This window comes from Serinus canaria, chromosome 20 (assembly GCF_022539315.1).
Source record: "Serinus canaria isolate serCan28SL12 chromosome 20, serCan2020, whole genome shotgun sequence".
In the NCBI taxonomy this organism is placed as follows: Eukaryota; Metazoa; Chordata; class Aves; order Passeriformes; family Fringillidae; genus Serinus; species Serinus canaria.
The window spans coordinates 7,066,557-7,080,162 of NC_066333.1; the positions used below are offsets into that span (position 1 = coordinate 7,066,557).

Here is a 13,606-nt window from a genome sequence, read left to right on the forward strand (position 1 = left end):
GTTTTCCTAATGGTTTGTCATATCAGCCCGCACGGCCCTGCACCCCCGGTGCTCCCAACCCCCTGAGGCATCATTTACATTTCTTAATAACCCCTCATTAATATTCATGACGTGGGGAGGGTAATAACGGCTGAGTGCACACCACTAATTCAATTTCAGCGAGCCTCAGTGTGTTTAGTTAATCACTGGGGGACCTGGGTTACTCAGTACAATTATTTATTCGGAATTAGATCTCGAGGCATCTGGATTGAAACCTGAACTCGGAATAAAATTAAAGCAGGATTCTCCTCCTCTCCTCCTCCTCCCACCTCCACTCCCATCCATGGTTCTGAGCATCCCCTGCAGCCCTGCTTTGCTGGGATGAGGATCTGGTGTTTCCATACTGAGACCATTGTATAAGCCTCATCTGCAGCTGCTGCTGGGTCGTGGCTCCTCTGTGGCCATGCAGGGAAAAGGGTCACGAAAGGCCTGGTGACATGGCCAGCCCTGAGGGTGGTACCCCATCCCCGGTGGAAGGTGGGTGCCTGGGAAGAGGAAGTCAGGAGTCCTTGTTCTCCTGACCAAGCCAAATCCCAGGGTTTGCTTCAGCCTATCCAGAGCCTTCAGCCCCTTACCCAGCTTTGCTGCATGTTCCACCTGGGAGAGGCTGGTGCCAGCTCCATGCAGTATCCACCACCCAGGGCAGCTGCTCATCTCCATCCTTCATTTATTTCCTTCAGAGCTTTTTTAATACTTTGATTTTGCTTCTGGTTTCACTTTTTAATTCAATATTTTGTCCCTGTGCTCCAACTCACCTTATTGGATAAAAATTCTGTTATTATATCCTGCCCTGTAGGACCGGATGAGAATTGGGCTTCCCAGGCAGCAATGCAGTGCCTGGGTTCTTCAAATTCCTACTTTTGTTTTCTTTTGAATATTGCCCCTGGCCTTTGAGTCCTGTCAGGGAGGTGAAGTGAACATTTTCTATCCCTTTCTTTAACAAGAAGCTCAAGGCGAAGGTGCCAGCCTCGCTCGCTGTGCTCAGATTGGGGCTCTTCTTGTCACTGCTGGTTTTTGCCTTCCCCCAGCTCCTCCCAGAGCTGTTCCACTCACCCGGAATGAGGTGGAGGGAAAGTCTCGGCTCATCATGTTCTGTGTGTCTGTGGGTGGTCAGTTCTTATTCCCACTTGTTGTGCTTATCCCTGGGTGGGGGTCAGGCTTCTCAGTAGCTGAATCCCATTCCCAGTATGTGCCAATACCCCTCCAGTGTCTCCAAATGTGGAGGTTTCACAGCTGGGGAATTATCTGAACACTCAATACCCCAAAGCCAGAGGAGCTAATAATGATCTTCTATTTATCTCATCTTTAACATGCAGATTTGTTGAGTTAATTTTGCCATGACTGATCTCCTATATTTTCTTGAAACAATGGGGGATGTGAGGGACTCCTTCAAAAACATTATATATTTTTTTAATTTTCTGAGGTTTCTCAAACAAGACTCCTGCTGAGATAACTGCGTAATAGCTGCGATCATTATGAAAAATCATTTCAGCTCAAAACTGTTTTTTAAAGCACAGTTGAAATAAATTCAGTACGATTTTGGCCGAGTTGACTCTCTTCTAATTATTCTTATTTGTTAAATTGAGAAATGCCTCAGTCTGTCTGGGGTTCTGCATCTTGTGGAATTACATAGCGATTTGTCACGACCTCAGCAAACGGAGGGCCCGTCACGTCGCTGCTGCCGCGCTCAGAGCCCAGTTATTGGCGTGTTTTCAAGGTGACAGCGGTTAATGACGCCGGGTATAAATAGAAGTGTGTTGTCAATAACCGCTGGCAGCGCCTTTGGAAGGTTATGGAAACGGTGTCCCGAGAAAAGGCTGGTTCCCGCTGGCCCGGGGGAGCGCTCGGGGGGCTCTGCCGGGTGTCGTTTCCCCACTCGGGGCACAGCAGGGACGGGCCCGCCACTGCCCGCCTCGCCCGTGGCACCGGCTGCTCGGGGCAGGGGGGGGGTCCTCCTGTCACCGGCGGCGCATCGAGGTCTCGTTCTCTCCCTGCCCTGTGCCACGTGGCACCGGGGGACAGGCGGGAGGGCCCCGAGCCCTGGCCCGACACCCGTGAGAGGAGGAGGTGGCCCCGGCGGCCCCGCTCCGCCCGCTCTCGTTCGCGACAGCCCCGCACTGCTTTACGGCAGTGGGGCGCCTCCCGCCTCTCCCTTTCCGGCACGGCCTCCCCTCGTCTCGCTTTCCGGCAGTGTGGCGCCCCGCCACCCGGCCTACGCTGCCTGCCTTACGGCAGGTGTCGCGCGGCCCCGGTGGTTTGCGACAGGTTCCCGGTGGCGGGGCCCGGTCGGTGCGATGGACGTGGGAGAGCTGCTCAGCTACCAGGTGAGCTCGGGAGGTTGGGCCGTGCTGGGGGTGTCGCGGTCCCCTGCGCTCCGGCAGCCAGCGCGGAGACGACCTCGTCCGTGGCCCCGCTGCAGCGGCAGCGATGCTGCTCCAGCTCCGGTGCGGCCGCGGGCCTGGGGCGGCCGCCGTGCGGGGCCTCACTGGCCTCACTCGCACGGGGTCTGGTTAAAGTGCCGCTAAGTTTTGGGGGTCTCTCCTCTTATTCGGCGCGGCGGTGCCCGGTGGGAGCCGATTACCGGGGGCTCCGCGGCACCGCGGCTTTGCCGGTGTCGCTTCGGCCACAGATGGGCAGGTTGGTGCCCGCCTGACCCGGAGCGAAGCCTGAGCTCCTTCCGTGGCTGTTCTAGCGTGTCTTCTTCTCCCGTTAGTTTTATGACAAAACTAATTTAATTTCATTCTTATCAAAATATGTTTTTAAAAGTTTTCCTTATAAAAGTTTTCCTTTACTCGGAGCGTTTTCTTCCCTTGCCCTGCGGTCCCTGATGGGTCCCTGATGGTTGTGTGCAGGTATTGAGTGCGCTGGTTTATTGTCCCAGGAGCAGATTTCAGGTGTTTCTGTGAAACAGGGAATGAGGGCATGAACTACTGTAACATTTTGACACCTTGGCTGGGATAATGCCGGGCTTTGCTCCAGTTCTCAGCCCGGCTGAAGCCGTGGGGTTTCCCTGGGTGAGGAAAACACCCCAAGGCATTTTCAGCCGTGTAGGTGTGACCAGGTCTGCTCCGAGCTGAGAGCACAGAATTCCTGGTGCCCTCCTGGTGTGCCTCATTCCGTGACACTGAGTTGAAGAGTGTCTTGCTGCTCACTCCACGCTTGTGCTTAAGGAATGTGGTGTTTGGAGATGCTTGGGGGAAAAGGGAAATTTGCTGTTGGGTTTGAGAAGTTTCTCAGCAGTTTTCCCAAAGGTATTTAAGTTTCTGGGGCAGTCTGTCTTTGAGAGCTCCACTGGATTCTTCCTTAATAATCTCTAGGATGTTTCCCTCTGTGCCTTGCTGTCTCAAACATCCTTCCACATCCTGCTGCATCCAACAGCACAGCCCTGCTGGTCTGAGATCCACTCCACTTCTGTATTTCTTTATATTTTTCAAATGTGATTTTTCAACATCAAATTAGAGTTCTCATTTCTTACATTCCTATGATTCTTTGGCCTTCTCCACCCCATCTGGGGCTTAGTAATGTCATCCCTTACATGTCTGGGGTGCAGGTTAAGGCACAGAGAGGTAAACCTGAATGAACTGTCATTTTTTAACCAAGTTCCAGTTTGGGGTTTTGTTAGTTGTTTTTTCTCTTGCTCTCAGAATGTGAACTCCCCAGGATTCCCTCCACTCTGGAGAGAAGTGTCCATCTACTTTGCTTGGCTCACTTGGATTTTGTGCAGCTTTCCCTTGGATGAGCTTTCAGCACGGGCAGGGGGTGATTGCTTGTGACAGTGGGGAATCTATTCTGTCAAGGTAAAGAAATGCTGCTTAGCTGCAGGGTATCTAAATTTTAATTCCATTTCTTGCTGCTAAAATTTTTCTTAGCTGTGGGGAAAAGCATTTTGCAGCTTTCAGCCAACTGCTGAAATCGTTCCTGAAGGATTTGTCCTGGCTCTGTGCTCTTCTGGGCTCTAAGCTGAATGCAAGTGGTTCTTGTGTCACTGGCTGGGGTGATGCTTTAGTGAGCATTGGAAGTCAGTGGTGCTGAGTTCAGATCTCCAGAACTGGGTACAGTGGTGGGTACAGGTGAAAGAAGTGGAGGAGGAGAAGGCAGGCAAATAGCCCTGGTTCTGAGAAAATGAGATTACCTTCTGTGAGGGCATTTCCTGCTGAGATGTGGGGAAAAGAGTTGGAAACAGCAGATTTCATTGCCTCCCATCCTGTGGATCAGCCTCTGCCTTTGGGGAGGGTGGCTTGAAGAAGATGGCCAGGGGAGGGTGGCTTGGCAGCTTGCCCAGCAGCTCCTGGCCCGCTTCAGCCTTGGATTTGGGAGCTTCCCTGCTCTGGGCTGGGCTGTGGGCTGGCTCAAGGTCTCCTTGGCTGTCCTCATTGCAGGGATGGTACCGGCTGTCAGGGAGGTGGTGTGGTGCCTCAGCTCTCTGATTTTAATCTCTTGCTGCAAATGAGTTGGTCTTCTCAACCTCCCTCAGCACAACCCAAAATAATTGCTTTCCTCTTACACTGTTTTGAATTTTCTCCTCTAAATGTGTAATCTGTGCCCTTGCTTCGGCAAGAAGATGTTCTTCCTCAGAGCCAAACTTGGCGTGGAAGACTGCAGGCACTGTGCCACCAATTCAGCACCAAGTGTCTGCCAGAACGGGAAAAGCAACCTCTTGCAACAAAAAATACAATTAAACAGCACCTGGCCGTTTATCCAAAGCTCAGGAATCCATAAACTTTACGTGTTGCTGCAAAACAGTTGCAGATGGTCTAAAGTGATGATTAAATATTGCTGCTGTTTGCCCAGATCCTCCGTGTTTGGTCTCTGATTACAGAGGGTAATTAAGAGGACAAAGCCAACTCCGGGGCTATTCAGAGTCTTCTTTCAGTTGTCTTGGGAGGGAATACGGGAGGTTATTTGGATTCTCATTAACGGCAGATTTCATCACTGTGAGTGATCATTGCAAAGCCCTGATTGTCAGTAAGATCAAGTGGCAGAGGAAGCAGTAACTGCTGGGGTGAGATCTGCCTTCAGCACGCTGGGTGATCTCCCCGGGGTCTGTCGGGGTTCAGGGCGGTGTGTACGGGGATGGATCTCTGTGTATCATCATTTCTGCTGCTGGAATGGATAATTTGCTGTCAATTTGCAATGTAATGGATGCATCTGATTATAGGGGCAGCTCCACTGAGCTCGTTGTTGGCTACTTACAGCATTATTACCCCAATAGCTCCTCTGCTGCCGGCAGTTAAAAGAAGGAGCCGACATTGGCTCAGCTGTCTGCCTCATCCCTTGGCTCTGCTCCTGGGAGTGCAGCCCCATGCTGCCAGAGCTGTGCTCTCACAGGGTGGCAAGTAAATCTCTAGTTTACTTCCCAATGTATTGCCTTTGACCACCAAACCAGGGGGTGTCAAGAAAGATCCCTGTCCTGCACTTCCCTGATATGTTCCTTGGGTGGTTCAGAGCCTCACAAGGGAGGCTGGAGGGCGCAGGGGTTCATTCCCTCTGAAATTAATAATATGTATCCATGTGGGTACAGCGTGCACCTGTCATTGCATTTTCCTCAGATTGTGTGATTTTGGAGCTCTTGGGTCTCTGAGATTTCTGATTTTCCTGGGGTACCAGTTCTTCCAGTTTTTAGCACTCAGATCCTGCATCATTAAGAAGTGCAGTGTGTCATGCCTCAGGAAGAAAAAGCATGGCAAAGTGAGATTGATCGTAGCCTGGTTTATCACAAACATTGGAAACAAAATTAGGAAGTCATTGAAGATTCCTCTGGAGATTAGGATCCCAAACTGACAGCTGCTGTGCAGCTTTCTGAGTGCCTCTTTGGAGCAGGCTGAGATGTGGGCACAGAAGCTGCATCATTTATGAAGATTTATTTCAGATTTCATTAACAAAAAATTTCTGAGCTCCACAGTAATGAGGTTACTTACAAAACAGATACCTTAGTAATATGAAACTCCTGAGTATTTCCTGAGTAATATGAAACTACTGAGACCTCTCTAAACCTTCCTTATGTTTGGCAAAGGCTGAAGCAATCAGGATTCTGAGAAATGTGTGTTCTGATTTTGTGGTGTACTTAACCCTGATATTAATGTGCAATCACTGCTTGGAGGGAGCCCAGGGGCGCTGGCAGATTATTGTGCTTTGATTTAGGACATTGTTTCCCTGTTCCTCCTGGCACATGTGGCTGATGCTGCTCCTGCTGCCCACACTGAGGTCAGGCTTGGCCTTACCAGACTAGAACCTGTGTCAGGTGTGTCTGGGGAAAGTCTGTACCCAAAGGCTGGGCCCCAGGGAGTGTCTGTCAGCTAACAGACGCAACCAGTACAGGAGGACTACAAGAGAAAGGGAAAGATAATCCTCCCGTTGCCAATTACCAGCTTCTGTTTACTTTATCATATTTTATAAACAGTAGCTTTTTTTAAAGCCTTTTGTATTCATTGGTTTTTGTGTGGTGCTATCAGTGTTAGATTTAAATGAAAATGCCTGCTGAATAAATTACTGTGAATGCCCTGCATTCATCAGGAACAGAATTAAGCTTAGCTAACATAACAATTGAAAAATGCTTTTCTTGTGCATTTTCAAATGAATTCTAACTTCTTGCCAGATTCACCTTAGCACAGCTAAGTAAAAAACCCCACATTTTGTTTATCAAATGATTAACTTTCTCTTTTCTACCAGAAAGGCAGAACTTGTGCAGATGTCTATGAAGCTGTGGAATTGGTTAAATAAATGTGTTTGGACACAATCTCTGTGTTTGCTGAGCAAAATGCACAGGCTCGGTGCAACCTATGAGCTTAATTCTTGCTAGTTGGTAAGAGTCCTTTGCAAAACACAAATGCAAACCCAAGATGAAAATCAATGAACAGAAAGTAATGCCTGTCTTAAATCAGTTGTTCATGACTGTGCATCTCTTGTGGAATGAGCAGGACCCAGGTGTTCCACTCAGGCCTTGGTTTCTTGGCTTTAATAAGCGCTGGTTGGGAACAGCAATGTTCTTAGCGAGGTTTTGCATAACATCAATAAGGAGAGGCAAAGCCTTAATGCCTGCTTAATAGCGTTTGCCCGAATTCAATTACTGCCTATTGCCAGGCTGCTGGCAGCGCTAATGATCGCACGCGGGGCACTTCCATGATTTATCATAATGATTCTGCTCAGACGCCTCCCCCAGCAATGCATAAATACAAAAAAGGGTAAAATAATTGAGATGGAAGCAAGGGTGTAAATTCTGATCTTGAGGATTGTGTACTCAGAGGAAATGGGGATGGTTTCGTGATGGAGTTTTAGTTTAGGTTTTGTTCTGGGATGCAGTCCCTTCCTGTGGCACGTGACTTTGCATTTGATAGACCCCCCAGCTCCCTCAGCCTCTCATTACACTTCAGGCTTGCCAGGGGCTTTGGTCCTTTTTAATGTTTAGAAATAACAGTGAGGATTGAGATTTCAATTCCAAATTAGGAACATCCATGGCAAATCTTGTTGAGATTTAGATGTAAATTTTGGGATTTATGTCACTAATTGCTGTATTTGTGTTTGTGACATTAATCGGTCAAAGATGGTTTAGGATGGTATTACCAAGGAGTGAATGGGAGGACATAGGAAGGGCAGGGCCCCTTGTGACATCAAGGACATGGAGTAAGGATTTACTGAAGTTTTTTCCTTGGATGATGTAATTTAGAAGAGCACCTTTTCCTTATTCTTTTTATGGGGTTGCTGGTTGCTCAGGGAGCGTTTGAATTATTAGTTGTTGTCAATGACACATTTGTTTCCAAATGGATCTATGTGAAATTATATTTTAATGTACCTAGAAGATTAGTAATAGGAATCTGCTTAAAAAAAACCTCCAGTCCACAAAATCCTCCAAGCAAATAAATTTTTCATTTCACAGAATCTCTGGATATGCTTCCATGTCATGGCTATTGAATTATGAGCTGAGTAACTGCTTTAAAAGTGCATGGAGGCACTTTAGAAGGGTTTTAAGTCAGGAATGTACCATCTGTAATGGAAATGGCAGAGAAGATAGAGGGAGAAAGGAGACAGATAACAGAGCTTGAACAGGTTTGCCTGGAAGCGAGCAGATACAGCTCTGATTTGTGTTAATGTGTTGTCTGGGAAACTTGATTCTGCATCTTCACTAAATTGGTGACAAGGTGGTAACCCTGAAAACAAGGTGATCCCTGCCAGGCTGCTGTCTGGCCTGCTTCTTAACTATAATTAATTCCTCATGTGCTTTCTGGGGCTGGCTGGGGGGGTGTTTATTTTTTTACATCTCCTGAAAGCAGCATTTTTTCTGGAGCAGAAGATTTACCAGCTTGCCATTGGGCTGTGCCACTGGTGCAGTGTGTGGCAGAACTGGAACCACAGCTGGATTTCCTTAGGAGCCTGGAAGGTTTATTACCCTCTGCAGCCCAAAAGTTCCTAACCTGTCAGGGAGGTGGAAATTCCTATCTTGATGCTCACACTAGTGCCAGACCTGGCAGGAAAATGACACTGTCATTCCTCTGCCCCTTTCTTTGGATCAAACATGAGAAGGATCTCAGTCTTGCATAAAAGCAGGGCCTGTGTTCATGGAACACAGGTCCTGGTGTGACTTTTGCCATTTTAGACAAAGGGTCCCACAGAGCAGAAGATTAGGGGCTGCCTACCAGGTGGTGTTTTATAAATTGAGATGGACATGTGTTAGACCTAATGAGGTTACAAAATCACCTACCAGGTGACTTGAGCAGTGATGTAAAGTAAAAGTATTTTTGTTATTGTTTTATTATTCTTGATATGTACAGTCCTTTTAAATAGTAAAGAATTAAGCTTTGTTTTGCTGTAGCTATAGAGCATAGAGTATTCCTGTTCCAGCTTGGTTGTCCTTCAAAAATGTGAGACCAAATTTAATGTCCTCGTAGCTTTTCAGGGAAAAGTTTTTTTTTTTCTGTTGCAAATGATTTTATCCCTTTCTGCCTGAATGAAAACATGGGATTAGGATTAATGGACTTCTTCTTGTCCTTGGCAAATTACCTTTAATTCTGACAATCAACTAGAAATAGTGGAATAAAATAATAGGTTGTTCCAAGCAAACCATGATGGTTTAGGCACTATTTAATCCAGTGCCAAGCCCCTGCAGAGCTGTAGCAAGCAGCAGTGTTCCTTGTCCTACCTACTCTGAGTTGGGCTGATTCTGCTTTTACTTGTCAGCAAACTTCAGACAGAAGGATGGAGGTGAAATGGGAGGCACACAGGAATTCAATATAGCCTTGTATACATTGTGGGTAAAAAATTATCTTTCCCTGCTGTCTGCTGAGCATATCAATCTGCTGGCTGTGAAATGTGGGGTTGTCTCAGCTGAGTCAGCAGATTGGGGTTCCTTGATGGGCAGCTGTGCCCCACTGGGCAGGGCTGCTTGGCCACTCCTTGTCTGTGCACTCCTTGTCCTTGCTGTCTATGAGGATATTTTCCCGTGAATTGTGTTCATAGATCAAAGAAGGTAGAATGTTGACACAGCTCTTGGCAGAGGCATTCATCTACTCATGTGATGTTCCACTTCACTAAATTAATTTCCTTTCCAGTTTTCAGAGTTGTTAAGTGTCGTGTAAGCAAATCTTTTAGACTTGTAAGAATTTCCTCAGTATGGTTTGTAATATTGGTATTCTGGTTTGCAAGGGTCACTAAACGCTTGTATTCATTCACCTTTTATTTCTCTGACTTCAGCCTAACAGAGGGACAAAAAGACCCCGTGATGAAGAGGAAGAGGAAATCAAAGCACGTCGGAAACAAGCCAGTGCCCGAGAGCATGGCCGTCATAGGGAAGAGGAGTCTGCTGCCCTGGAAGAAACTGATGATGAGAAGAAGAAACTCCTTCAGATAATTGAGAGGGATGGAGAAGAGGAAGATGAGGAAGTAAGTCCTCTGGGAGAGGCAGTGGAAATAACCAAACCCCTTCTCTGTGATTCCCATTTCTTGCCATGTAGGTGGTGAGGCTTAACGTGATTTTTCTGTGCTCTTACAGCTTCAGTTTGTGGGTTTGCTTTCCTGCCCTGCGGGGTGTTCATTAATTTCAAATTTCTCAAATATATCAGCTGAAGATTTAAAGTGTGGACAAAAGAAGAGGGCTTTCAAGTCTCATCTGTTTGGTCTGAGAATACCCAGATCACCTTCTAAAGTATATTTTTAGGAAACAGTTTCTGTGTTCTAACCAATTTCCTGACTATTGTTCTCATCAGTACCCCCAACCATACAGCTTCTCCCCCTCTTTGTAGCTGTGCGGCAGCAGCAGCAAATAAACAAACATTCTTCTGTACAAGAAAGGTCTTGGGTCAGAAGAGGGGGGTGGCAGCTGTCAAGGGTAAATGATTTCAAGCCTTGGAGACAGAAATCCAATGCTGCATTGGCCTTTCTGCCAAGGGCCAGGGAAAAGATCACTTTATAAATGTGACACATGGATTGGTATAAATCTAGAAGATATTTGCTTCCTGCTGCCTGTGTCCTGTTTGATAAAAAAACAAGTGATATTCACCACTGCAGAACTGTGTAGCTTTGTAAAATATCATTGTCCTTTGTATACAGCATTGCCAGCATCCGTCTTTGAGAATCTCCCTCTTTTTTTTGATGTTGAGCTATTGCCATGACAGTTGTTGCTGATAGCAGAGGAAGATAATGCAGGATTTCTGTAGCATTTCAGCTCCAGGGAGGATGGATCTAGAGAAGAGTCCTCCTGACTGGCTGGAGTCTTGTGGATTCCTGCAGTGTGCCAGTCCCTCATCTCTGTCAAGTGGAGTCCTCCCAGCCAGACATTTTAAAGGCTGAAAGTCCAGGCTTTAGAACTCAAATCTCTTGTTTATTACTTTGGACTGCAGTTAATATAAGTGCCATCAAAATGTGCTTTGTCCCAGTAAATTTGATGTGAAGAAGCTAATCTGTAGGACACTGCAATACTGAATGCAAATTCAATACAAGATATAAAGCAGATCCTAATGGAGATATCATAGTGATATGTGTTAGAGGAAGCAAAGAATCAAAGGGAGCAGAAGGAAGCAGTGTCAGCATGTGTGGGTTGAAATCCCAGCGTAAGAAGAATGTGCTTTGGGCACTGTGGTATTGATTGGCTGAATGGGGTGGTGACATGAGTGGGATGGCAATGAGACAGGTTGGGCAAAGGAATGGAGGAAATCAAATCATAACAGAAGGCTGGGGCTGGTGTTGTTATTGTAATGGAGTTTGCTGAAGAAATGGAGGTTTTCTGTCTCATATCAGATTGCTGCTTCGTGTCACTGACCAAAGAATCTGCAACACCAGCAGCAGCTCTTGATTTAATCCTGAGCAGGGGATGGGCACAAAACTTGGCTAAAGATAGGAGGGTGTCTGGTTTGGTTTTTGTTATGAGAGCTTCTCTTAAATAGTGATTGTAACACAGTCAGAGGAGAGGGGAGAGGTTACACAGGGAAATCTATATCATCAACTTTTTAATAAAAGAAGTGCATTAAAATCATAAACTAAGGAAAATGTTTGTAGGTGTCAGGGAGGCAGCCGAGGTTGTATTGCTGCTGTGCAGTAAATATACAACTCCAGCTGAGAAACACCTTAGGAGCATTTAAAAAATGAAGAGAAAATACTAGAGTGGAATATTGATTTATTTTTTTCTTTAGGAAAAGGCTTTAAGATAACAGTGAAAGCTTATCCAAGCGAGGAAAATGCAGAAGAATATAAATTCAGGGCAGTTAAATGTAGACTTCAAAAAAACAATAGCACAACAAGAGACTTCTGCAGAGAAGCTCTCTGTGGGCACAGGCTGTGAGGGCATTTTTGCTCTATGTCAGAAGCAAAAAAACTGGTATGAACTGGTGGTGCCAGGCTATAACAGGTGTAAAAGAGCAGCTCCAGGTCTGAGCTGGAGTGGGTAGTTATGGCATGTGAGGTGTTTGGCCGCTCTCTGCAGGGAGATTCCAGAGCTGGCTGGAATTCCCAGGGCCTTGGGCCTGGCTGCAGTCCCACCACATTGCTGATATTTCTCCAGCCTTCAAAGCTCATTTTTCTGCCGTTTCTGATTTGGTCAGGAGGAACCTTTGGATGAAAGTTCAGTGAAGAAGATGATTCTCACCTTTGAGAAGAGATCCTACAAAAACCAGGAGCTGCGGATTAAGTTTCCTGATAATCCAGAGAAGTAAGACTATACTTAACTTTTTTCCTTTGATTTTAGGTGTAAGCCTAAATCAATTGCTGGAATATAGAGATGTTTTCAGTTACATAAGGCTTATGTAACAGCAGTTACTGCCTTGTAGTTCTTTTAAATATTATTTTAAACTGGCTTTGTTAATTAAAAATGGCTTTGTTGAGACTCTGGTGGGGCCAATATATGGCTGGCAGCACAAAAACCATCAGCAATAATTAAAGGTTTCATTCCATCATTTGATGTGAAGATGTGTGCTTGCATACCAGCCAGAGAGGTTTGTGTGGGGAAGAAATTATTTCATGTTACCCAGTGCTGTGGTGAGCAGAACAGCTGGATGAGTACTGAGAGCCAGATGTGTATTTGTGTTCTTGAAGCCTCTTCCTCCCTTCAAGGTGTTCTGTTATTCACATTAAAGGGATTTCTTCCTACAGTTCAATGCCATTATTTTTTGTCCAGTTTGCTGTCCTTCCCCTTACCCAGATTATATTTATGGACTTCAGACTCATACAACCCACATACTAATATGTGCTAGCTAGGGAGGGTGCAATGCTCTGCAGAATTTATTTTATAAGCAGGTTTTCTCATGTGTTTTTGCAGCATCTTGACTTTAATTTCTTCTTGAAATTCTAGAACTGATTTACAAAATTGGAACAAATCTGCTTATTTACTCTGTGTAAATTATACAGCAGAAATGTTTATGCTGCTTCAGGATTAAACTTCAAGGGGCAGGTGTAGGACAGAGAGGATAGAAATGCTGGTACCATGTGCACCTGGGATGACAAGTCCTATGTGGTGTCTCCTGGAAGGTAGTGGTCTCTTCTTGCCTTTTTGTTACCCTTTTTTGTCTTGCCTCAGGTTTATGGAGTCAGAACTGGATTTAAATGACATAATTCAGGAAATGCACGTGATCGCGACGATGCCCGGCCTGTATCACCTGCTGGTGGAGCTGAACGCTGTGCAGTCTCTGCTTGGGCTGCTGGGACATGACAACACAGATATCCTTCAGTTGTTAAAGCAGCTCTCATGGGGGAGGCTTTCTACAGACTTTTCTGTAATCTCTCATATCCTCTTTCCCAGGCTTCTGTAGATGTTTTTCTCCTCTTCCCACCTCACTGAATTTATGTGTTGGTTTTTCATTTTTTTCCCAGTGAAAGCCCTCTTTGTTCAAGTAATATTGATTCTGATTTTTTTTTCAGTGCTGTTATTCTCCTTTCTTGTTTTATGACCCTTTCATCTAGTTTTGAGTGGCAGTGTTAAGAGTGTTAGTGGATGAGCAACACAGGAGAAGTGAAGGCCTGGGCTGAGCAGCAATAATCTCAGACTGCAAACTTTGGAATAGCCCCAGTGAAAATTAAACTCTTTTACCCCTTCTTGCTGAGAGCTGGGCTGTCAGGCTGTCAGCTGTTTGTCATGGATTACCTCACC

At 46.0% G+C, this 13,606-nt stretch overlaps 1 protein-coding gene across 1 annotated transcript in view; it reads left to right on the top strand.

The window, feature by feature from the left end:
* The first annotated feature begins 2,195 nt into the window (after positions 1–2,195).
* Positions 2,196–13,606, top strand: part of CTNNBL1 (catenin beta like 1) — a 47,078-nt gene continuing 35,667 nt past the window's right edge. Inside the window, exons 1-4 of the mRNA XM_030232553.2 lie at positions 2,196–2,363; positions 9,724–9,912; positions 12,066–12,172; positions 13,037–13,176. Coding sequence (XP_030088413.1) covers positions 2,334–2,363; positions 9,724–9,912; positions 12,066–12,172; positions 13,037–13,176 — 466 coding nt within the window. The 5' untranslated portion in view covers positions 2,196–2,333. The remainder of the gene's footprint in view (positions 2,364–9,723; positions 9,913–12,065; positions 12,173–13,036; positions 13,177–13,606) is intronic.